The sequence below is a fragment of the Remersonia thermophila genome, chromosome 6 (assembly GCF_042764415.1).
Source record: "Remersonia thermophila strain ATCC 22073 chromosome 6, whole genome shotgun sequence".
Taxonomy (NCBI): Eukaryota; Fungi; Ascomycota; class Sordariomycetes; order Sordariales; family Chaetomiaceae; genus Remersonia; species Remersonia thermophila.
The window spans coordinates 516,394-537,263 of NC_092222.1; the positions used below are offsets into that span (position 1 = coordinate 516,394).

The 20,870-nt window shown below is 61.7% G+C and overlaps 6 protein-coding genes across 6 annotated transcripts; 4 read left to right on the top strand and 2 right to left on the bottom strand.

Annotated features, from left to right (window-relative positions):
- Positions 1–2,494: 2,494 nt before the first annotated feature.
- On the top strand, positions 2,495–3,601 carry VTJ83DRAFT_6317 (uncharacterized protein; the record flags this gene model as incomplete). The annotated part of the gene is made up of 1 exon (XM_071013015.1): positions 2,495–3,601. One exon carries the CDS (start codon positions 2,495–2,497, stop codon positions 3,599–3,601), a length of 1,107 nt encoding a protein of 368 aa, XP_070863944.1.
- A 979-nt stretch (positions 3,602–4,580) lies between these two features.
- On the top strand, positions 4,581–5,312 carry VTJ83DRAFT_6318 (uncharacterized protein; the record flags this gene model as incomplete). Its single annotated transcript, XM_071013016.1, has 2 exons — positions 4,581–4,975; positions 5,078–5,312. The coding sequence occupies 2 exons, from the start codon at positions 4,581–4,583 to the stop codon at positions 5,310–5,312; spliced, it is 630 nt and encodes a 209-aa protein (XP_070863945.1).
- Positions 5,313–5,544: 232 nt separating this feature from the next.
- On the bottom strand, positions 5,545–6,744 carry VTJ83DRAFT_6319 (uncharacterized protein; the record flags this gene model as incomplete). The annotated part of the gene is made up of 2 exons (XM_071013017.1): positions 5,545–6,411; positions 6,487–6,744. 2 exons carry the CDS (start codon positions 6,742–6,744, stop codon positions 5,545–5,547), a joined length of 1,125 nt encoding a protein of 374 aa, XP_070863946.1.
- A 1,083-nt stretch (positions 6,745–7,827) lies between these two features.
- On the top strand, positions 7,828–11,133 carry VTJ83DRAFT_6320 (uncharacterized protein; the record flags this gene model as incomplete). Its single annotated transcript, XM_071013019.1, has 5 exons — positions 7,828–7,979; positions 8,057–8,114; positions 8,189–8,478; positions 8,555–10,856; positions 10,957–11,133. 5 exons carry the CDS (start codon positions 7,828–7,830, stop codon positions 11,131–11,133), a joined length of 2,979 nt encoding a protein of 992 aa, XP_070863947.1.
- A 1,721-nt stretch (positions 11,134–12,854) lies between these two features.
- VTJ83DRAFT_6321 (uncharacterized protein) lies at positions 12,855–14,404 on the top strand (the record flags this gene model as incomplete). The annotated part of the gene is made up of 3 exons (XM_071013020.1): positions 12,855–13,070; positions 13,147–14,285; positions 14,356–14,404. The coding sequence occupies 3 exons, from the start codon at positions 12,855–12,857 to the stop codon at positions 14,402–14,404; spliced, it is 1,404 nt and encodes a 467-aa protein (XP_070863948.1).
- A 2,172-nt stretch (positions 14,405–16,576) lies between these two features.
- VTJ83DRAFT_6322 (uncharacterized protein) lies at positions 16,577–18,929 on the bottom strand (the record flags this gene model as incomplete). Its single annotated transcript, XM_071013021.1, has 2 exons — positions 16,577–16,920; positions 17,039–18,929. The coding sequence occupies 2 exons, from the start codon at positions 18,927–18,929 to the stop codon at positions 16,577–16,579; spliced, it is 2,235 nt and encodes a 744-aa protein (XP_070863949.1).
- Positions 18,930–20,870: the final 1,941 nt, after the last annotated feature.

The following is a 20,870-nucleotide window of genomic DNA, read 5'->3' on the forward strand; positions in this document are numbered from 1 at the left end:
CTACATACCCTAATGCTGTATAGTATAACTAGTATGTGCATATTGACGCTAACTAGCGTAATGCGCCTCCCGCAGGACCAGGCCGGGCCTAGAGGTTCCCTGCACCAAGGAGTCGGGCTCGCTTGGGCTTTTCTATCCCGGCCGCGGAGAAACTGGCGAGGCTCGCCTATCTGCGAACGCTTCGCTTGAGATGACCGCCGCCGGGACGTGCCGCTGAGCGTCAGCACTTGGCCAACTTGGGCATCAGTGCTGTGCGCTGTGGAGGTACCTCCTGTATGTATAGCATCTCCTCCCCGTTTGAGGGGGCCGGTGAGGGGTCGGGGGTTTGTCTTGTGCGTGTGGGGAGAGAGCGTGGAATCGTTGCTCTCACGAGAAGAGAGCAGCGAGACGCTGACGCACCCTCCCTCCCTCTCCTCTGCTCTCTCTGGCGTGGCAAAGAAACAGGGCGCCCGTTCCCAAGGGGACATTGATCGTTATGTTCACAAAAACGTGCCATCGTGCGTGTCATGTCTGTATCATGTCCTTGCATTATGGTTCGACGGTAGGTGAAATCAAACCCTGTAGGACGTAGCGGCGATCAGACAACACCTCACCATGACGAACGCATCAACATATTCTGTATGTGAGGCCCTATTAGAGAGTGTCGTCACTGCATACACCTCGCAACCCGGGAAGCATTTCAGGGGCGTTTTGTGCAGAACGTGCGAGATCGATGGCCAGTCCCATCCTTGGTTGATCTTGAACGTCCCCACCGCATCGCTTGTGTGGACAAGAAGGATAGGTCGCTGGGTCCTGGAGAAGGGTTGGACGAGGAGTGTGCTACATCGGCGGTGGAAGGAGATGGCTCGATGGGAACAACATCATTCTCTTCTACAACCGCCAGCCTCGACTGGTCCACACTGGAACATACAATACCAGCCGAATCACCTAGGGATGCGCTTGTATGCTACCCCGACAAAACACGGTTGAAAGATGGGGAGGGGTTGGTTATACCCCCCCGATGTTGTTTACCGAGGGCCAGGCATCTAGCTTTCCACACTCCGAGGACAAAACACAACCCCCGAGTCTTGTCCGATTCATTCAACAAGTACCTGACAGAAAGGTGTTGCGCCGCGGACGTAGCGAGTGAGGCAAACAAGCTCGATCCTAAGGTAACGCTGGGGGGAAGAGAGCTCGTCAAGCCACCGGATAACGATATCTCCAGAACCTCTATCGAGTGGGTTTGAGCTCAAATCCCGCAATATTGATGTCAAAGGAAGGGACCGACTTCATCACGTCTACTCCTTCCAGCCAACAAAGCCACGGAGCATCCACTCGGTTCGTGCGTTTGTGATCCGAGGATCCGAGAGACCACGGGTTCTGGGTATTACCTACGTACGACGATCCAGCTTCGAGGATATGGTGTGGTGATGACGACCGCTGTGCAGGGGGGGGGGGGGGGGGGGTATCAAAGTTACCGTCAGCGCTGCATGTTCGCGGGCTCCGCAAGCAGGGTTTCTTGCGGGGGAAGAAGGCATGGCCGCTGAAGGCCTGCCTTTCCTTCGTATGCATCGACAAAGTCGCCGGGCACATGATAGAAGTCGAGGTACCAAGGTCAGCGGAATCCCGCAAGCCTATTCCTGATCCGCGGGTTACCTGGGGTGGGCTTATACGAACCCGCCAATGAGACCGGTACGGTCTTGTCTTTCACCAATCGGCGAGATTGACGGCCATGCCCTCTTCTCCTACGTTCTTGTAAGTCATACATCCACATATCCGCCGGTCGATCGATGGGCCGTGGGCGGTGACGCGTCAGGCTGCATCTTTGTCAGAAAACAGCATCGTGGAGACGGAAGCGGGATGTGGCGCCCACGGCCCGCGCAAGTATCGACGAGCGCGCGCGGAGGGGGGGGGGCTTGCAAGTACGTAGGTAGTCATGGGACACATTCTTGCATAGCGCATCGTGCCTCCGTCGGGTTGCAGATACTACTCGACACAGCGACCGCAGCATTGCCCTTCTCAGCTTGAGACGCTGGACCTGGGACGACGACACCTCGTGTGGAGATCTCTTCTCCGCCTTGGGCAAGATGCCGCCCGCTTAGAGCTCAATGCCACTCCCACCCACAGACCCATCCATGACTCCGCGATTCCTCTTTGGTGTTTTCTCGCGTGGTCTACCCGTTCCTGCACCTTGACCAAGCTGGTACCAACAAGAAGACCCGTGCAGCTGGGCGTGGGATCCTATCGTAGTTGCTGGACGGTGTGCCCACAACCCGCCTTGACTCGTTCAGCGGTAAGCAGTCTGTCATCCGGGGATGAGACATGGCGCGGGCCGGCGGGGGGGTTGTACGAGAAGGAGATGGCTCTTGGGGAAGCGAGAGGGCAGATGGGTGCGCTCCGTTGGTATAAGTAACCTCGGCGTCACGATGGACTTCCACGAGCAGCACACCTTTGGCCAGACCGGTCACCGCCTACCTCCGCCCGAACCTCACCTTCTCAACTTGATCACGCAGACATGGGGATTCCAGGTCTGGGGCTCGTCGTCGCTGCGGCATGCCTGCTACAGCTCGCAGCGGCCACGCCCGTCAAGGCCGATAACCCGGCCATCGTGCGTCGGGACAAGACCGTCACCGTCACCGAAGAAGCAACGTCCTTTGTGACTTACACCGCCACGGTCAACCCGCTCGACCCGACCGTCACGTCGACCGCCACATGGACATGGTCAACCGTCGTGCCCTCGTCCATCACCACCCAGACCATCACGACGGACTGCATCACGTACGAGCACGTCCTCCCGCCGCCGGGCCCGGACACGACGACGACGACGACGACCGTCACCAGGACGTACGGCACGACGCTGACCGTGACCGACGCCAACCGCCAGCCCCTCACCACCTACACCACCACGTCCACCCCCGCCGTGACGATCACGACCCAGGCGAACACGTACCACCGCTACCACTGCACCAACACCATGGTCGTCTCGTACGCCGACTGGGAGCACCTGACCTGGACCTGGAGCGTCGCGCACCCCGGCCGGCCCACCACCACCGACGTGTGCCTGACCACGGTGACGCGGTCGACCACCATCCCCGGCTTCGCGGCGCCGTCGGGAACCGCGGAGCCGGCCGACTGGGAGTGGTTCACGGAGCCCGGGGTGACGCGCGTCACCAAGAAGACGGTGGCCATCTGGACGGACACGTCCGTGGAGCTCGGCAGCGGCGACGGGGGGGTGTTCACCGTGTGCAACAGCCTCAACCCGCGGCCCGTGGTCACGTCGACGTGGACGGCGGTGACGCAGACGACGACGCGCACGCAGACGGTGACGAGCCAGGCGGCCGGGTGCGCGACGCCGACGCCGACGCCGCCGCCGGGGCTCCAGCGCCGCGCGCGGGGAGGGAAGCTGGAGGGGCGGCAGAAGAGCACCTGGTTCGACGACCTGCCGCCGCGCGAGGTGCTGACGGTGGTGTACACGACCGTGACGGTCGTTGACAACACGGTGCATACGCTGACGGGCACGGCGGTGGTGGACGTCCTGACGCAGGTGTTTCCGACGACGAGGGTCAAGTATACGACGATCACGGGGACGGGGAGGGTGGTGACGGAGACGGTGTGTTTCTAGGTTCCGGTCTAGGGGGGAGGGCGGACCCAGGTGGGTGCAAGAGATGGAGGGGATGGCGGATATGGCGGGTAGGAAGCCCGAAGGGGGTTCGTTCGCGCTTGTTCATGACGGCGCCCCGAGTACTGTGTACCTACGGTAGCTGTAACTACCTATCTTCAGACATCGTACACGCTGACAATCGAGACCGGATCGAAGACCTGAGCTTGGGAACTTGCGTGATGACGTCTGGATCAGACACCGAGCTTGTTCCCTCCTACCCTGTGTACTGATGGTGTTGTTACTTCAAGGGACAGGAATTGAATGGTGACCCCGAGACCTTCAGGGGGTGAGTAAACAAGCGAGGCAGTGCCTTTTGTGCTCTATTACTTCAAGTCCTTGTCATTCATTCTCTGGGGGAAATCTGGTTCTTCATTCTTCCTCTCCTTTTTGAATTTTTTTGAAAAAAAAAAAAAAACACTGCTGAGCTCTTACTTTTCAACATTTCTATTTTGTCTCATTTCTGCTTCGGTTCTTCGTACAATAATACTGTACACTTCAGAACACACAACCGCTGATACGTATTTACCTGGATTGTGGCGGTAATTCAGGTATGAACGGTGGTTCGCAGATCCGGGATGGCTTTGACAGGGGGGACCGTGCCGGGCCCCACAGTTCCGCGAGGCAGCTGCAGCGGGTGCGGGGCTGAGCTCCTTGCTGTAACAACCACCTCAGCGCTGGAACCTGACGTCGGGCAATTGTCGCCGCTTCTTTGAATCTACCACCTCTTTGCTCTCCATCTCGCCGCTGACGCTTCCCTTTGCAACCGCCAGCGTCAGAGCAACGTCGGCAACGACGTCATCCCGACCCGTCGCCGACCTCTCCAACAAACCAATCCTACCAATAGACCAACCCCCTCTCCCTTCCCGGAACCCATCGCCAACACCCCCCCTATCCCACCGAAGCCGCCGCCGCCCGCACCACCCCGTCCAGCTCGCCCGCCATGTCCATCATCCGCGAACACACGCAGCACACCCTCACCGACGTCTGGCGGACCATCAACATCGACGCCCTGCAGGAGGATTCCTCGGTCAACTTCGACACCTCGGCCCTCCGCCCGCCCGTGCCCGAGATCTCCGAGGCCGATGTGCGCGCCCTGACGTCCCGCGTGCGCCAGCTCCTGCGGGGCGGCGACGCCGAGGGCGCCCTGCGCGCCTGCCTCGAGTCGCCCGTCTACGAGAACGGCGGAAGCAACACCGAGGCGGCCAAGGAGGCGGCGCTGCAGACCGTGGTCGAGGTGTTGCAGAGCATCAAGGCGAGCGACATGACGCCCGTGCTGAGGGGGATCTACGCGAGCGAGGGCGGGAGCGAGGCCCTGGATGTCTTGATGAAGTACCTGTGCGTTGTTGCCCCTTCTCCCCCCCCCCCCCCCCCCCACCCCGATGGATAGGCTCCTGTTCTCGATGGGTTGAGCTGACCAGGGTCGTCCCGATGCGTCAGGTACAAGGGCATGGCCGCCGCCTCGACCGTGCCTCCGGGCGGCAGCGCGCCGCGCACCCCCACCCGCGTCACCCCGCAGCCGACGGGCTTCAGCCAGATGGGACCGCGCCCCGGCGCCTCGTCCGAGTCGACGGGCGCCGCGATGAGCGTGCTGCTCAGCTGGCACGAAAAGGTGGTGGAGGTGGCCGGGCTGGGGTGCATAGGCCGCGTCATGACGGACTGGCGGAGGGTGTGAGCAAAGATTGAGAGGGAAGGGGCAAGGGACCAGAGAAGCGACACTTGTACGGCGTTGGGAGACTTTTGCGGTTTTGGGGGGTTCTTGGACGGGCGGGCTTCGGCCATCGTATCTTGATGCATACAAAGGAGTGTTATAGACGTGCTGCTGCTGCTGCTGCTGCTTTGTGATTGGTGGCACGCGCAGGACGAAAGTCCCGGACAATTACAAAAACAAGACTTTTTTTCCCCCCCTATTTCTTCTCCAAGATATCCTTCAGGTTCACCTCGCCGCTGCCGCGGGGCAACGGCTTGGGCTGGTTCTCGCTCTCCTTCCAACCGATCATGTGAATGATGCGAAACGTGGCGGGCACGGACCCGTCCTCGTTCCCATGCATGGCGCGGTAGATGGCATCGGCGGCGAGCAGCACATCCCTCCCCAGGCCGCCCATCTCCCGTCCCAGCACGGCGTTCCCCTCCCCCATGGCCTGCAAGTCCTGCATCAGCGCGAACGAGTCCGGGTAGTCGACCACAATGTCCTCCACGTCCACCGTCAGCATCTGGAACCCGGCCCGCCCCAGCAGCCCGCCGACGTCGCGCACGTCCGCGAGGGGCGACACGTGGGGCGAGATGCCGCCGCGCCGCTCCTGCTCCGCCAGCTGGAGCGACGTGCGCAGCTCAAACAGCGTGTCGCCGCCCAGCATGGCGCCGATGAAGGGCGCGTCCGGCTTGAGGACGCGGTTGATCTCGCCCAGCATGCCGGGGAGGTCGTTGATCCAGTGCAGCGAGAGGCTGCTGAGGACGAGGTCGAACGAGTCCGTCTCGAAGGGGAGCGGAACCTCGGCGTCGTCGCTGCCGCCGCTGACGCCGCCGTCGGCCGGGGAGGGCGAAGGGGCGGGGAGGACGTGCCGCTCGAGGCGGAGCTGGGCGTTGAAGGGGAGGTCGGCGTCGCGGTGGAGGAGGGCGGGGGACGACTCGGCGGCCACGAGCGAGGTGATGCGCGAGGCGAGGGGCGGGGAGGAGGGGAGCTCGGGGTCGGGGTTGTCTCGCGTCAGAGCCCGGGCGATGTTGCACGAGTTGGCGCCGAGGTCGAGGGCGCGGGGGAAGTGGCGTTTGATGTCCTGCGAGGGCGGTTAGACAAGAGCCGCAAAAGAGGAGGCAAGAAACGAAGAGAAGGCGGGGGAGGGGAGAAGTACAAGGAGCCGCTCGCACACGCGCATGGCCACCTCGTCCTTGAGGTAGTCGGCCTCGCGGCTCAGCGCGGGATCGGAGGCGGCCCGCTCCTTTTGGAGCCATTTGGTGCGCGAGTTGAAGACGCGGAACGTGGTGCCGCCGGTCTGGAAGGAGGCGTAGCATCGGACTTGTTGTCGTGGTGGTGAGCGCCGTCGCGGGAACGGGGCGTGATGGTGCAGCAGGCTCGGGGGCCGGCCTACGCGGGCCAGCGTCAGCCGCATCCTCGGAGTGCTGCTGGCAGGCGACAATGGCCTGGCATTCCGGGACCGACCGGGGGGGGAGGGGGTGGGAAGACGGGTCCCGTAACACCACTTCCGGTCCAAGTATAACGTTACCTCGGGGAAGTGATGTCACGGATCAGACCTAAGCTTTTGATCTTTTTTTTTGAGCTCTCATCGAAGATGCCAAGCAAGACTTTTGTGGTGGGGCTGTATGTACCTGAAGTAGGTATGTAGTTATCCGACATGCTGCTGCGACGGCGGGGCCCCTAAGGGTTCTACTATACCTCTAGTACGCAGTAGATGTACCTAGGTACGGTACGTACCTAGCCCGAAACGGTTTGGGCCGTTGACCCGAGCTTAGGTTCTTGACGGCGGAAAGCTCGAACCGGGCATGGGATCCGCGTCGACTCCAGCGGGGCTCTGCGCTGAAGGGGTCTGGGCTAGCGACCTTCCCAGCCGGCGCTTCAGGGCTTCTGGGGCTTCTGGGGCCTCTGGGGCTTCTGGGCGCTGGAAAATTATCGGGCCCTATCATTGCCGTACGTTATTATCGCGTACCATGTATGTACATACTGTAACGTTGTTCTTGATTTCCTTGTGCATGCAACAAGACCCGTACCGTATCTTTCAAGCACCGCCAGCCCCTGAACGTCAACCACGTCAAGCATCGTCTCGACCACCGCGTCTCGATTTCCCGGCTCGCCGGCCCCGATTGCGATCCCAACGACCCTTCTCGACACCTGCGGCGCCCTCCCACACACCCCCAGGTTCCCCGCCGAGAGATGCAGACAAGCCGGGCGACCCGACCACGGTGACCTCGCATGCTCGACATCGTCGGGTCGTTTTCCCGCCCGAGCTCCGCCATCTCCGAACATGCATCGTTGCTGAAGCCCTGAATCGCGTCGCCGACCCTGTTCGACCCATCGACGGACCAACAAAAGGCTGGGCCGAGAGCCCACAAGGCACACACTCCCACATAGCCAGCGCAACGCCCTCCTTTCCTAGCCTAGACCGCGTTCCCATCATCGCCCGTCTCCCACGCCCATCCTCCTCCTCCTTCTCCTCCTCCTCATCATCATCGCCACCATGTCGTCTTCCGTGGGCACCGGCTTCCTCGGCCGCTCCAGCAGCAGCAATGCCAACATGCGCGGCCTGGTCCAGTTCATCGCCGACCTGAGGAACGCCCGCGCCCGCGAGCTCGAAGAAAAGCGCATCAACAAGGAGCTGGCCAACATTCGGTACGTCCGACGCTGCGACGCTGCTGCTGTTGCTGCTGCTGCTGCAAGGGAACCGTGACGCTAAACGCTGCGTCCAGGCAAAAGTTCAAAGACGGCAACCTCAGCGGTTACCACAAGAAGAAATACGTTTGCAAGGTGCGTCTTGTCGGCCGAGCGCTCCGCCTCCTTCTCGTGCCCATGGCAGGCCAGCTGACCTCTCCCGGCTCAAGCTCTTGTACATCTACATCCTCGGGTGGAACGTCGACTTTGGGCACCTCGAGGCCGTCAAGCTTATTTCGGCCACCAAGTACTCGGAGAAGCAGATCGGCTACCTCGCCATGACGCTGTTCCTCCACGAGAAACACGAGCTCCTGCACCTCGTCTTCAACAGCATCCGGAAAGACCTGGTCGACCACAACGAGCTGTTCAACTGCCTCGCGCTGCACGCCATTGCCAACATTGGCGGCCGGGAAATGGGAGAGGTGCTCAGCGGCGACGTGCACAGCCTGTTGATCTCACCGTACGTTGGCAGGGCCACCCGGCGCCAGGACTTGTTGGGGCGGCTAGAGACCTCGACTGACCGAACGCGTGCCTAGAACCTCCAAATCCTTCGTCAAGAAAAAGGCCGCCCTCACCCTGCTCCGCCTCTACCGAAAGCACCCCGCCATCGTCCAGCCGCAATGGGCCGAGCGCATCGTCTCGCTCATGGACGAACCGGACCTGGGCGTCGCCCTCTCGGTGACGTCCCTGGTCATGGCCCTCGCCCAGGACGACCTCGAGGCGTACAAGGGCGCCTACGTCAAGGCCGCCTCTCGCCTCAAGCGCATCGTCATCGACGGCGAGTTCACGCCCGACTACCTGTACTACAAGGTGCCGTGCCCGTGGATCCAGGTCAAGCTGCTGCGCCTGCTGCAGTACTTCCCCCCGTCCGAGGATGGCCACGTCCGCGGCATGATCCGCGAGTCGCTGCAAAAGATTCTGGACCTCGCCCTCGAGACCAACAAGAACGTGCAGCAGAACAACGCGCTCAACGCGGTGCTGTTCGAGGCCATCAACCTCATCATCCACCTCGACACGGAGCACGACCTCATGAAGCAGATCTCGTCGCGGCTCGGCCGCTTCATCCAGTCGCGCGAGACCAACGTGCGGTACCTGGGCCTCGAGGCCATGACGCACCTGGCGGCGCGGGCCGACACGCTGGACCCCATCAAGCAGCACCAGGACATCATCATCGGGTCGCTCAAGGACCGCGACATCAGCGTGCGGCGCAAGGGCCTCGATCTCCTGTACAGCATGTGCGACGCGTCCAACGCGCGCACCATCGTGGCCGAGCTGCTGCACTACCTGCAAAACGCCGACTTTGCCATCCGCGAGGAAATGGTGCTCAAGATCGCCATCCTGACGGAAAAGTACGCCACCGACGTGCAGTGGTACGTGGACATTTCGCTGCGCCTGATCGCCATGGCCGGCGACCACGTTAGCGACGAGGTCTGGCAGCGCGTCATCCAGATCATCTCCAACAACGAGGAGCTCCAGGTCTACGCCGCCCGCAACACGCTGCAGTACTGCAAGCAGGACCACTGCCACGAGACGCTCGTCAAGATCGGCGCCTACATCCTGGGCGAGTTCGGCCACCTCATCGCCGAGGAGCGCGGGTGCAGCCCCATCGAGCAGTTTTTGGCGCTGCAAAACAAGCTGCCCGCCTGCTCGTCGAGCACCCGCGGCATGGTGCTGTCGGCCTTTGTCAAATTCGTCAACCTCTTCCCCGAGATCAAGCCGCAGCTGCTCAACACGTTCAGCGTCTACAGCCACGCGCTGGACCCGGAGCTGCAGCAGCGCGCCTGCGAGTACCTGGCCCTGGCCACCATGCCCACCGACGACCTGCTGCGGACCGTCTGCGACGAGATGCCCCCCTTCCCGGAGCGCGAGTCGGCCCTGCTCTCCCGCCTGCACCAAAAGCACGCCAAGACGAGCGACAAGCGCACCTGGGTCGTCGGCGGCAAGGACGCCAACGCCGACGCGGCCGAGCTCTCCATGGCCATCAAGCCCGGCGGCCTCAAGCGCGCGTTTACGACCCAGGGCCCGGTGCCGGGAGCCCCCGCCAACGGAAGCAGCTCGGCGGCCAACGACCTCGCCGGCCTCGACATGAGCGGCGGCGGCGCCGCCGCCGCCGCCGACGCGGCCAAGCCGTCCAAGCCCCCCAACCTCGCCAGCGCCGCCCACTTGTCTCCCGGCTGGGAGCGCGGCTACAACCGGCTCATGCTCCGCGCCGACGGCGTGCTCTACGAGGACGGGCAGATCCAGGTGGGCGTGCGGTCCGAGTACCGCGGGCAGATGGCGTGCCTGATCCTGTACCTCACCAACAAGACGCCGGCGCTCATCACGTCGGTCACGACGACGCTCGACCTGGACGAGGCGGAGCGGCCGAACCTGGGGTGGGACATCAAGGGCCTGCCGGACCCGACGCTGAGCCAGGGCGGGCAGACGCAGCAGGTGGTGCTCTTCGAGGCGAAGCGCGTCTTTGCCAAGTCGCCGACCATCCGGGTGTCGTACATCGCGGGCGCCCTGCAGGCGCTGACGCTGATGCTGCCCGTCGCGCTGCACAAGTTTATGGACCCGGCCGAGCTGTCGGCCGACGACTTTTTCAAGCGCTGGAAGCAGATCGGCGGCGCGCCGCGCGAGGCCCAGGCCATCTTTGGCCTGGCCGCCGCCGCCAAGCACGCCGAGCGGGAGCTGACGGAAGGGTTCGTCCGCGCCGTGGTGGAAGGGTTCCGCTGGGGGGTGCTCAACGGGGTGGATCCCAACCCGAGGAACTTTGTCGGCGCCAGCGTGGTGCATACCAGCGAGGGGGGCAAGTTTGGGTGCTTGATGCGGCTGGAGCCAAACTATGCGAGCCAGGTGAGTTTCTCTTTCTTTCTCTCTCTTTCTCTTCCTTTCTTTTTCTTTATTTTTTTTATTTCTGCCTTTTTTTTGCTGACGAGTTGCGTGCTTTGTGTAGATGCTCCGCTTGACGATTCGCGCGACGGACGAGGCGCTGCCGCCGGTGCTGCTGAGCCTGATGCAGAAGCAGCTCGAGAGGGGGGTGGCGACGACCCAGGAGAGGCCGCCGCCGCCGACGGTGCAGGAGATCTCGGATGCGTTTCGGAACGTGATGGTTACGACGAGCAGCCGGTGAGAGGGAGGAGAAAAAAAAAAGAAGACTGAGTGAGCAAAGATAGAACGATGTCTTTGCGACGGGGAGTGGAGGAGGGGCGCCGGAGGAGGGAATGATATCCGACCCATGTTTGACCCTCCTATCGTCGGGCTGGTTTCTGCTGCCGCTGCCGGGTTTGTATTGTTGGGGTCAGAGGTAACAGGACGTGACGTGGTTGCGCAGAACGGACTCGGAGGCTTAAGAGAAAGGAGGGGGGGGGGGGGGGGGAAAGCCTTTCTCCTCCATGACGTTGGGCCAGGAGGCGTCGGGATCGGGGCATCTACACCAGGTAGCATGGAGGATGGAGGGGAAAGGCAACAAACATGTCGTTATGCATCTTCATATCCAGCAGGGGGGATATCTAATACTACCAGCATGTCGGTCATCCTCGTGTTTGTGTCACGGAGGCGCCTCAGGCATCGGGTGATTTGTTTTGTTGCTCGTCTGTTTGTTCACTCGATCCGATCGGGGTCTTGCTCGTGGTGGATTGTGAGCCTGTCAAGACAGACGACCTACCGGTACCTTGTCTACCTACGCAGTAGGTACCTGACCTTGACCAGCCAGCTGCCTGCCTACCCTGCGGTATTACTTGGTGACGCGGCTGTCGTAAGGCTCTCTGCCGTCGCGTACGTACTTGGGTCTATGCCGCCGTATTGTGACTGACGGAGCTTCCGGTGGTTTTGCACCTAGTTGTAGATGGGAGAGCGGCTCGCTCATTTTGACTTGGTTACTTGAGGTGGCCATGGGAGGATGGACACAACAGGCTCTTTTTTTGTTGAAAAAAAGAAAGAAACACCAAATTAGTCGCCTTTCGTAGGTATTATTTTTTTTTATTTTTTTATTTTCATGCCTTTCTCCCCCCTCGTTTTTCTTCCTTTGGTGAGATCTTGACTCAAGGACGGGCCTACATTAGGTGAAGTGAGGGACCTAGTCAGTGGAGGGTACCTAACTAAGGTACCTGGCAGCCCCCCCCCCCCCCCCCCCGGCACTGAATGACGCAGTATTACGCAGTGCAGGTGGTCCATGCACGGTTTCCACTTAGAGCTAGTTAAAGTGTGGCCTGAGCTTCCGCTGCATCCCCCCGCTCCCGGTCCCCGCCTCTCCCCCCCCCCCAAAATCCGGACCGGGCGGGCAGCTTTTAGGTGCTGCCCTTCTGTCGTTGGTTCGGTATCTCTTGTTGCTTCTGTGGGCCTCCTACCTAAGGTACCTGACCCACTGTGTACGTACCTAACCTTATCCCCAAGGCCGCCAGAAGCTTCAACTCTCTCCAACAAAACCTCCATTCACTTACCTCCAACCGTTTCCTCCTAGAGGGCTCCTCCTCCTCCTCCCTCCCCCAAACTCGTCTTTCTCTTCCTCCCTCCCTCCCTCCCTCTCTCTCTCTCCACTTCACGGCAAATTATTCCTCGTCGTCTTCCGCCCTATCCGGCCGCCTTGCTTGCCGTCTCCTTTGCTGGACCGCCACCACAAGCACCGCTGCTGTCTTCTCTCTTCCCCCCTCGCATTTCCAATCGGTGTTCCTCGGGGCCCATTCCATTCCCCTCCTCCAAACCCCTCGAGATCTCCGGTCCTCTGCAGCCCGCCCCATCACCGCCCACCCGCCAAACATCGGGCCGCCGACGGCCAGCTGCAACAACCGCTTGAGCAGTGCACTGCCAAACAGTCGAGCCGAGGCCGACGAGCCGCCGCCGCCGCCGCCCACCATGTCGGCCGCATCCCTCAATTTCGTCACCTTCAACCAGGACCACACGTGCATGGCGGTGGCCTCGAGCAAAGGCTTCCGCATCTACCACACCGACCCCTTCTCCAAGATCTTCAACAGCGATGAGGGCAACATCTCGAGCGTCGAGATGCTCTTCTCGACCTCGCTGGTTGCCTTTGTCCGCACCCCGCGACATCTCGTCGTCCAAAACACAAAGGTTCGTCGTCGCCTTCGTCGTCGCAGCCCTCTCCGGCTCTCTCGCCCGTGCCCAGACTGACCAGCCCCTGCGCCAGCGCGGCTCCATCATCTGCGAGCTCACCTTCCCCACTGCCGTGCTCGCCGTCCGCCTGAACAGGAAGCGCATGGCCGTCGTGCTCGAGGAGGAGATCTACCTCTACGACATCTCCAACATGGGCCTCCTCCACACCATCGCCACCTCGCCCAACCCCAACGCCATCTTCTCCCTGTCCCCCTCCTCGGAACGCTGCTACATGGCCTACCCCATGCCCAAGGCCCGCGACGACCAGAACGACCGCCGTCCCTCGCACGCCCCGCCCCCGCCCTTGTACGTCCCTCCCACCTCGGGCGAGGTCGTCATCTTCGACACCGACACGGGCAAGGCCGTCAACATCATCGAGGCCCACCGCTCGCCCCTCTCCCACGTCGCTCTCAACAAGGACGGCACCATGGTCGCCACCGCCTCCGAGACCGGCACCATCATCCGCGTCTTCTCCGTCCCCGGCGGCCGCAAGCTCTTCCAGTTCCGCCGCGGCACCATCCCCTCCTCCATCAGCTGCATGTCCTTCAACATGAGCGGCACCCTGCTGTGCGTCTCCTCCGCCACCGAGACCGTCCACATCTTCCGCCTCGCCGGCGCCCAGGATTCGTCCCCCGCCGCCCCCGCCCTGCCCGAACCGGACGGCCGGCCCTCCCTCGACGCCTCCCGCTCCAACCGCTGGTCCCGCTCCCGCAGCTTCGACAGCGCCCAGGACTCCCCCAGCAGCAACACCGATTCCTCCCCGCGCCGCGAGGAGCGTCCCGAACCCGCCGCCGCGGGTCGGCGCCTGAGCGGCACGCTCGGCGGCCTGATCCGCCGCTCGTCGCAGATGGTCGGCCGCAGCGTCGCCGGAGCCGTGGGCTCGTATCTCCCGCAGTCGGTCACGGAGATGTGGGAGCCCCAGCGCGATTTCGCCAGCATAAAAATTCCCAAGCCGAACAGCGGCGCCGCGGGGAAGCTGGCGTCTGCGGCGCTCGGCGGCGGCGGCGGCGGCGGCGCTGCTGCTGCTGCTGCTAGCGGAGCGCCGCTCAGGAGCGTGGTGGCCATGTCCAACAGCTCGCCGAACCTGATGGTGGCGGCCAGCGACGGCAACTTTTACGTCTTTCACATTGATTTGACGCACGGTGGGGAGGGGGTCTTGGTGAGGCAGTATTCGTATGTCTCTCTTCCCTCGTAATCCCCCATGTCTGCTGCGGGGGGCCAGGCTTGTTAACGATGCCACCAGCCTCCTGGACCGGAACGATAAGATGGAAGCCTCCGGGTACGGCTCCTAGGCCTCGACCGCTTCCGCTTCCAGCGACTCGTGCCCACCACAAATCATCGCTGCCCTTCCCCCGGCTCTGCCTGTGCTGGCCGAGGCGAAGGAAGGAAGAGGAGGAGCAGGATGGTTTCCAACCAGCGTCGGCCCGTGGGCATCATCCTCCTCGTCATTGTCGTCATCATCGGCACCAGCGGCACAAATCGAACCACGCCCCGTCCCCGCGAGCAGGAGGATCCTTGCCGCCGCCATCGCCGACGCTTGGAGGGCGAGCCTCGTGCCGTGGAAGCTCCGGCGCACGCCTGCCTCCGAGGATCTGCGACGCGCCGCGAGGGTGGCGGAGGGGTACTTGGGTAGCGAGGAAATGTTTGGGCCGTCCTGTGCGTCGACCCAGGCAAAACAGGCACAGGCAGGCGGGCACAGCGGCTCTGGGGTTGGGAAGGAGGTGCGCGTTATTGGCCTGCATGCAGCAGAGGAGAAAATGGGAGAAGAGTCAAGTGGGTGTCGGGGAGGAGAAGAGCAAGGCTGAGTGGTGGCGGACGGGTCGAGATGGTTCTGTGCCGTGGGAAGGTTGGTCGGGTTGGGTTCTCTTTGAAACAATCATCTACTAATATCAAGCTTGGTCTGGAAAGGGGAGGAGGAGGGGGGGGGGAAGGTTCTAGGGAACGGACTGTCTTCTTCCACACTCGGGCGTTATTCTTCAGAGGGCGTGGGGCGGGTAGCGGGCACAGCGACGGTTGGCGTTTTGAGGGTTACCGGTGTTTTTCTGTGTCGTTTCTTTCCCGCTTGTTGGTTTTTTCGGGGCTCTCCTTATTTCTGATGATGTGCTATGCTGTACAGACAACGCAGAGGAGAGGAGCGTGTGCTTCGGAAAAAAAGAAAAGAAGAAAAAAAAAAAAGAGCAGCGGCTAGCGAGCAAACATCATCCCCTGGAGCTTACCCAAACGCCTAGGTACGCCGTCATCCACGCTGTTTTTTTGACTGAGGTTTACGACAGGTCCGCAACGGCCTCGGTCGATTCTAAGAGGATCGTTCATGCATTTGTTCATTTGTTTTTGAGTTTACGGGCCGAGCAAGAGATTCAAGACTTTGTTATCATCAAATCACTCCCTAGCTGGTGGACGGACCAATGTCTCGGGTCCAGCAAAGCATCATCAACCCTGGCCAGCAACGGACCAGCCCATTGATCCAAGAAAGAAGGAAAGGGAACACAAAACCAGCCCAAGCCCCATCATAACCGTCATCGCACAGGCCTGCCCACCCGATTCCCCGTATCCCCATCTCCAAAAGAAAGCCCAAGCAGCAAAACACCCTTTCCCGGCCAGCCGCCAACCCAAAAAAAAAAGAGAAAAAAAAAAGAAAAGAAAACTCAAGAAACCCTCCGAGCCAGTCCCGTACGCGGCTGATAGCCTGCTAGCTCTTTCTCCATCTCCATCCCCCCCCGTAACATCATCGGTACACCTTCCGTAGCATCATCCGAAAAAAAAGGAGGCCGCTCAACCCAACCCAACCCAGAAAAGATCGCAGAGAAACAGCAAAAGAACACCCGCCCGCCCAAAAGAACAACGCATCCATCAGCATGAGAGAAAAAAAGGCAACGAAAGCATCTGCGAGAGGAACATATTAACGATGAATACGAAGCAATACATAAACATCCACCCGGAGCTGGCCTGGCGTAGAAAGACGAAGCGAAGGGGCAAGCTAAAAAGACAAACAAAAAGAAGCAGACAAGGCAAGAAGAAAAAGGTCGTCAACGTCATCGCAGAGGCTGCGGTAAAAGTTGAGAGAGAGAGGCGATCATCGAGGTGGCGCGTCGGAGTCGCGCAGGGGCGGTAGGTATCATGTGTATACCCTCCCCCCCCTCCCCTCCCCTGCCAGGTGGGGAGGTAGGTGCGCAGGTAGGTAAGACGATAGGTAGTAAGAAGGGAGGGAGTGACCTCGAGGTGACGGTCGTTGTCGACGGTGTGTGGAGGGTATAACGTTGGATGGGCACCCCGTTGTCCTGTTGTCTCGGCCGGAGGGTCGTCGGGCGCTATTCATGTCTCCCCCCTGTATCTCCCAAGCTTTCAGACTCCTCCACCCTCGGGAAGGGAGGGGTGATGGAAGCGTCGCGGGGGAGGAGGAGGGTAGAGGAACTCTCTCCCCGCTACTCCTCCCCAAAGAAAACCAGCCTCAGGACAACCGGCTTTCATCTCGCGTAGGGCCTGTTCATGAGGGCAATCTCGCGGGCAATCTCTGCCCACTCGAGCTCCCTCTTCCATCGACCCACGCCATCGCAACCGTCGTCACCATCGTAGCCGCCTTGGCTCAGGGGGCGGTTGAGCTCTCGCTCCTCCCACTTGAGCAGCTCGTACACGAACCTCAAATGCGGCTGGATGATGACATTCAACCGCCTGGCTCGGACGAAGCAGTAGGCCCTCGGAAACGACATGCGCTTCCGTCGCATCACCTCTGCGATGCAGATGGTGGCGGAGCGGGAGACGCCTACGCGGCAGTGGACGAGGGTTGCCGTGTTGCGGGCAAGTCCTCGTTCTGTTGTGCCATCATGCTCATGTCAGTACGCCATCCTCATCAGCAAAAATGCCCGGGCCTCTTTGGGATCGGGTGCGAAGATGAAAAGGGATGGATATATGGAAAGAAGGAAACGCACCCAGGAAGCCCAAACACCTCTCAAACTCGCCTCCCAGCTCGTCAATGCCGTTATCCTGCACCCCCCTCACCGTCAAGAGGTTGTCCTCTCCCCAGTCCTCGAGGTCTCCTTCCCTCCACATGGCCGTTTCGCCCACGCTCAGCATCTGTCCGATCCCCAGCGCGCGCAGCAAATCCGGATTGTTTGCGTGCCCCAGATTCCCCAGATACAGGTGATCCAGCACCCTCGAGGGAAACGACCCGTCAAAGGCGGCGAACCACCTCGGCTCCGCCGCTTGGAGGGCGGACGCGACGGCTTCGTCCGAGGAGAGGGAGAGGATGGCGTCGGGGCAGCGCGGCGATGCCCGTAACAAGCCCGGCGCGAGCGTGGTGAGGAGAGCCACGTCGCTGGGGTAGGCGAACATGTTCCTCCGGTGGTTGACGTGCAGGTCGAGCCATGCGTCGGGGATCGGCTGGCCGGTGGCGAAGGCGTGGTAGGCCACGGCGAGCATGGTCGTCTCGGTGTACCCATCGGAGCAGTGGAGAAGAACCTTTCGAGGGCGGGCGCTGAGGGTGGTATCGTTGGGATCCGATTCCGTGCCGGGATACTGGGCGTTCGGATCGGCGTGCAACGCCCCTGGGGACGGGCCCGCCGGGCGGGTGCCATGGGCGAGGTTGTAGATCCAGCGGCAGGCGTCGACGATGGCGTCGGCTTCGGCGGCGCGCGGCCAGGAGGGGGGCAGGATGCTGCCCGAGGAGGGGAACTCGATGTGGTATTGCTTGGACTCGTCGTCGGGGAGCTCGGCGACGGCGCGCACGGCGGCCGGGTTGAGGCGGCCGGCGTCGCTGCACTCGATGAGCACGTCGTAGGCCTGCTCTTCTGCCGAGCCGGCCTCCGGGGTCGGGCCGAGCCAGACGTTGTGCGAGATCTCGGAGGCACGAGTCATCTCGTACATCTCGCGGCGCTCTTGGTGGAAGAAGTCGACCACCTGGCCGGTGAGGAGGCCGGCCGAGTTGACCGACACAAGGTGCGGGTGGCGGTCCTCGAAGTCGGAAAAGCGGCTGGTGCAGAGGAAGGTGTTGTAGCGCGGGAGGGGATGGCGCATCGCCTCGTGGCGGTCGCGCCAGCGCTGCTGGGCGGCGGCGATGTCCCAGGCCAGGGTGCGCGCGGCCTCGTCGTCGGCGGGGTTGCCGGTGCCGTAGACGACAATGTCGGAGGTCATGGCCGACTTGGCGGGCTGGATGTGGAAGTTGCGCACCGAGAAGCCCTCTTTGGGGTCGACGTCGAGGAACTCCGGGACCGAGGAGGATCTGGCGGAGGCCGGCTGCAGGAACTCCTGCGGGGCGATGGCACCCTTGAGGCGCGAGACGTTGAGGTCGCCGTCGGCCTTGACGAGGGTGATGCCGCGCAGGCAGGGAGGGGTGCGGCGAAGGGAGCGCTTGCGCGCCACGAAGAAGGCCTGCTGGATGGGGTTGGCAGGATGGAGGCCGTGAAGCCAGGGGAAGACGAGGGACGGGTCGGGCATGGGCTGGCGGGCGAGATGGTCGACGGCGGCAGCGACGTCGTCGGCGTCGATCTTGTAGATGCGGAGGTGGCCCATCTCCTCGCACGGGTACTTATCGGGAGGGAAGAGCAGCGAGGAGAGCACCTGGGCCTCGTCTTCCTTCTGGGGAGACGGCGGCGGGGTGGTGGGCTCCTGCTGGGGGATGGGCCCCGGGGGGCATACGGGAATGTGCTTGTTGGGGACGGGTACGGGTCGCGAAGCGGGCGTGGGGTGAGTGTCAAGCGTAATGGTGGTGGTGGTGGTGGTGGTGGTGGCCGCGGCACCGGCAGCGGGTGAGCTGGTGGCCGACGAGGCCACGGACGAGGCGCGATGTGGCGCGACCGGCCGAGAGAGGGCAATGGTAGCCATGATTTCCGATGGGCTTGCTATGGATGATAGCGCTGCTGCCGTGGGTGATGTCGTTGACGTGTCTTGCTTGTTCCGATGGGGTCATGAACCAGCATCGACACGACAAAGCAGGCCCTGGTTGGCTTCGGCAATGATGCTATGAGGGAGCTGTAGAGTCACAAGTGTGTACGGCTGTACAGGATAATAGCGATGGAGATGGATGGAGGGATGGATGGAGGGATGGATGGATGGAATGGGAGGATGGTCAAGGATGCGGCGAGCTGTTGAAGCTGCCTCACTTGGGCACGGACGGATAGCTTTTGCGGGAGAGGAGATGGGAGAGCACGGATAGGGCAGCGTGGTGACGGACTGCTCTGTCTCGTCTGTTTGTCTCGGGTCGGCGAGTCGGGGACGGGTGAGGGGGGAAGCGCTTATCACAAGGCTGGATCCCTGGAGGCTGCACTGTGTGCACCTCGGCGACCGCACTGCTACCGCAGCGCTGCAACACTGCACCACCACCTGCAGCGCGGCAGCCGATAAGACAGCGATGGAACGGCAATGGCGCCAGCCGGGGCGTCGGGTGGGTGATGCCGTGGGAGCGGTACAGAGACGAAACAAATAAAAGGGAATGGGTAGAATGCGAGAGGACGCACCATGGGCGACCGAGGAGGGGGACTAGGAACCAAGGGATGAAGAAGGATGAAACTCGACGACGTCAGGTCGTGTGCCCGGGGTGGGTGCAAAAAGGAGACGGAGCTTCAGCGCAAGGGCACCAAAGGAGAAGACGATGATGGCCTTGAATTGCCTGATGCTCGAGACCGTGTTGAGCAAGGATGGCCTGTCTGATCGAGGGCGATGCGACAAAGACCGGGAGAGCGTGACCCGGTGTGGCCACTTCCCGACCTGATTCACACCTCTGACCCAACACGCTCTCGGCCCATTCCGTCTTTGGTACCATAATACTGCGTACTGTACCGTACTGTGGACGTGTGCAATCTCTGGGCAGATTGCAAGCCGCCCGATAGTGATTCACGGCTCCTCAGACTATCGATATCCAAAAACTCGTGGTCATGACAATTGCGTTGCGACTCGGTTTCTTCTTCCGATCAGAGATACATCGATGAGATCAAGATAACGTCTTCATGTCTTACACATGGGACGACAAGAAATCTCGTGGTGGATAGGCCGCCCCCCCCCCCGCCCGCCCAAGAGGACGGGGAGCTCTCTCCACCGGTCGCCGCTCCACTTTCTTTGCCTTCCTGCGTCGGCCCAGCAGGGGGGTTGGCGTGGGCTGAGCTTTGGATTGGCTGGCACATTCTCTTGGCAGAACCCGACCCACCCCTCCCGCATCGCCCCCCAGTTTCCACCCTTGCCAGGGCATCGGGCTGACAGGCCCACCACGCAAGATGCGATGCATCGTTCTCCAACCCTCCTACACAGCAGACGCAACTGCATCTATTTCCCATCGGCCTCTCTGGCAGGGCATCTGCGGTCCAGAGCAGGCCGGTGCAGCCGTGTCTGCGGGTGCCGTTTCATCCGGCTTCCATCCACCTCGGGCGGCGAACCCCCAAATCAGGATGCTGAACAGCCGCCGACCTGCTGCTGCAAGTTGGGCTAGCCGGACCAACCGCATGCGTCTACGGGGTAGATCGAGCCGGTCTGCTGTGGATCGTGAACCCCCCCAGTCAACGTCACCGGCTTCGTGTTGATCGTTGGCCGAGGTGAGGTTGGAAACAAGTTTTTTTTTTTTTTTTTTTTTTTTTTTTTTTTTTTGGGGGGGGGGGGCTGCCATGGGAATGATCGCTCGCTCTCATGGGACATAGAACGGGTCTACTGTGTACAACAGCAGGCCTCTTGTCTCCAGGTTCACATCTCCTTGGGAAAGTCGACAGAGGATGGCTGGCTCATCTGTCGCTTCAACGACCGAGTCTCGTTCATTCAAAGCCGCAAGTCTTGTTCGGG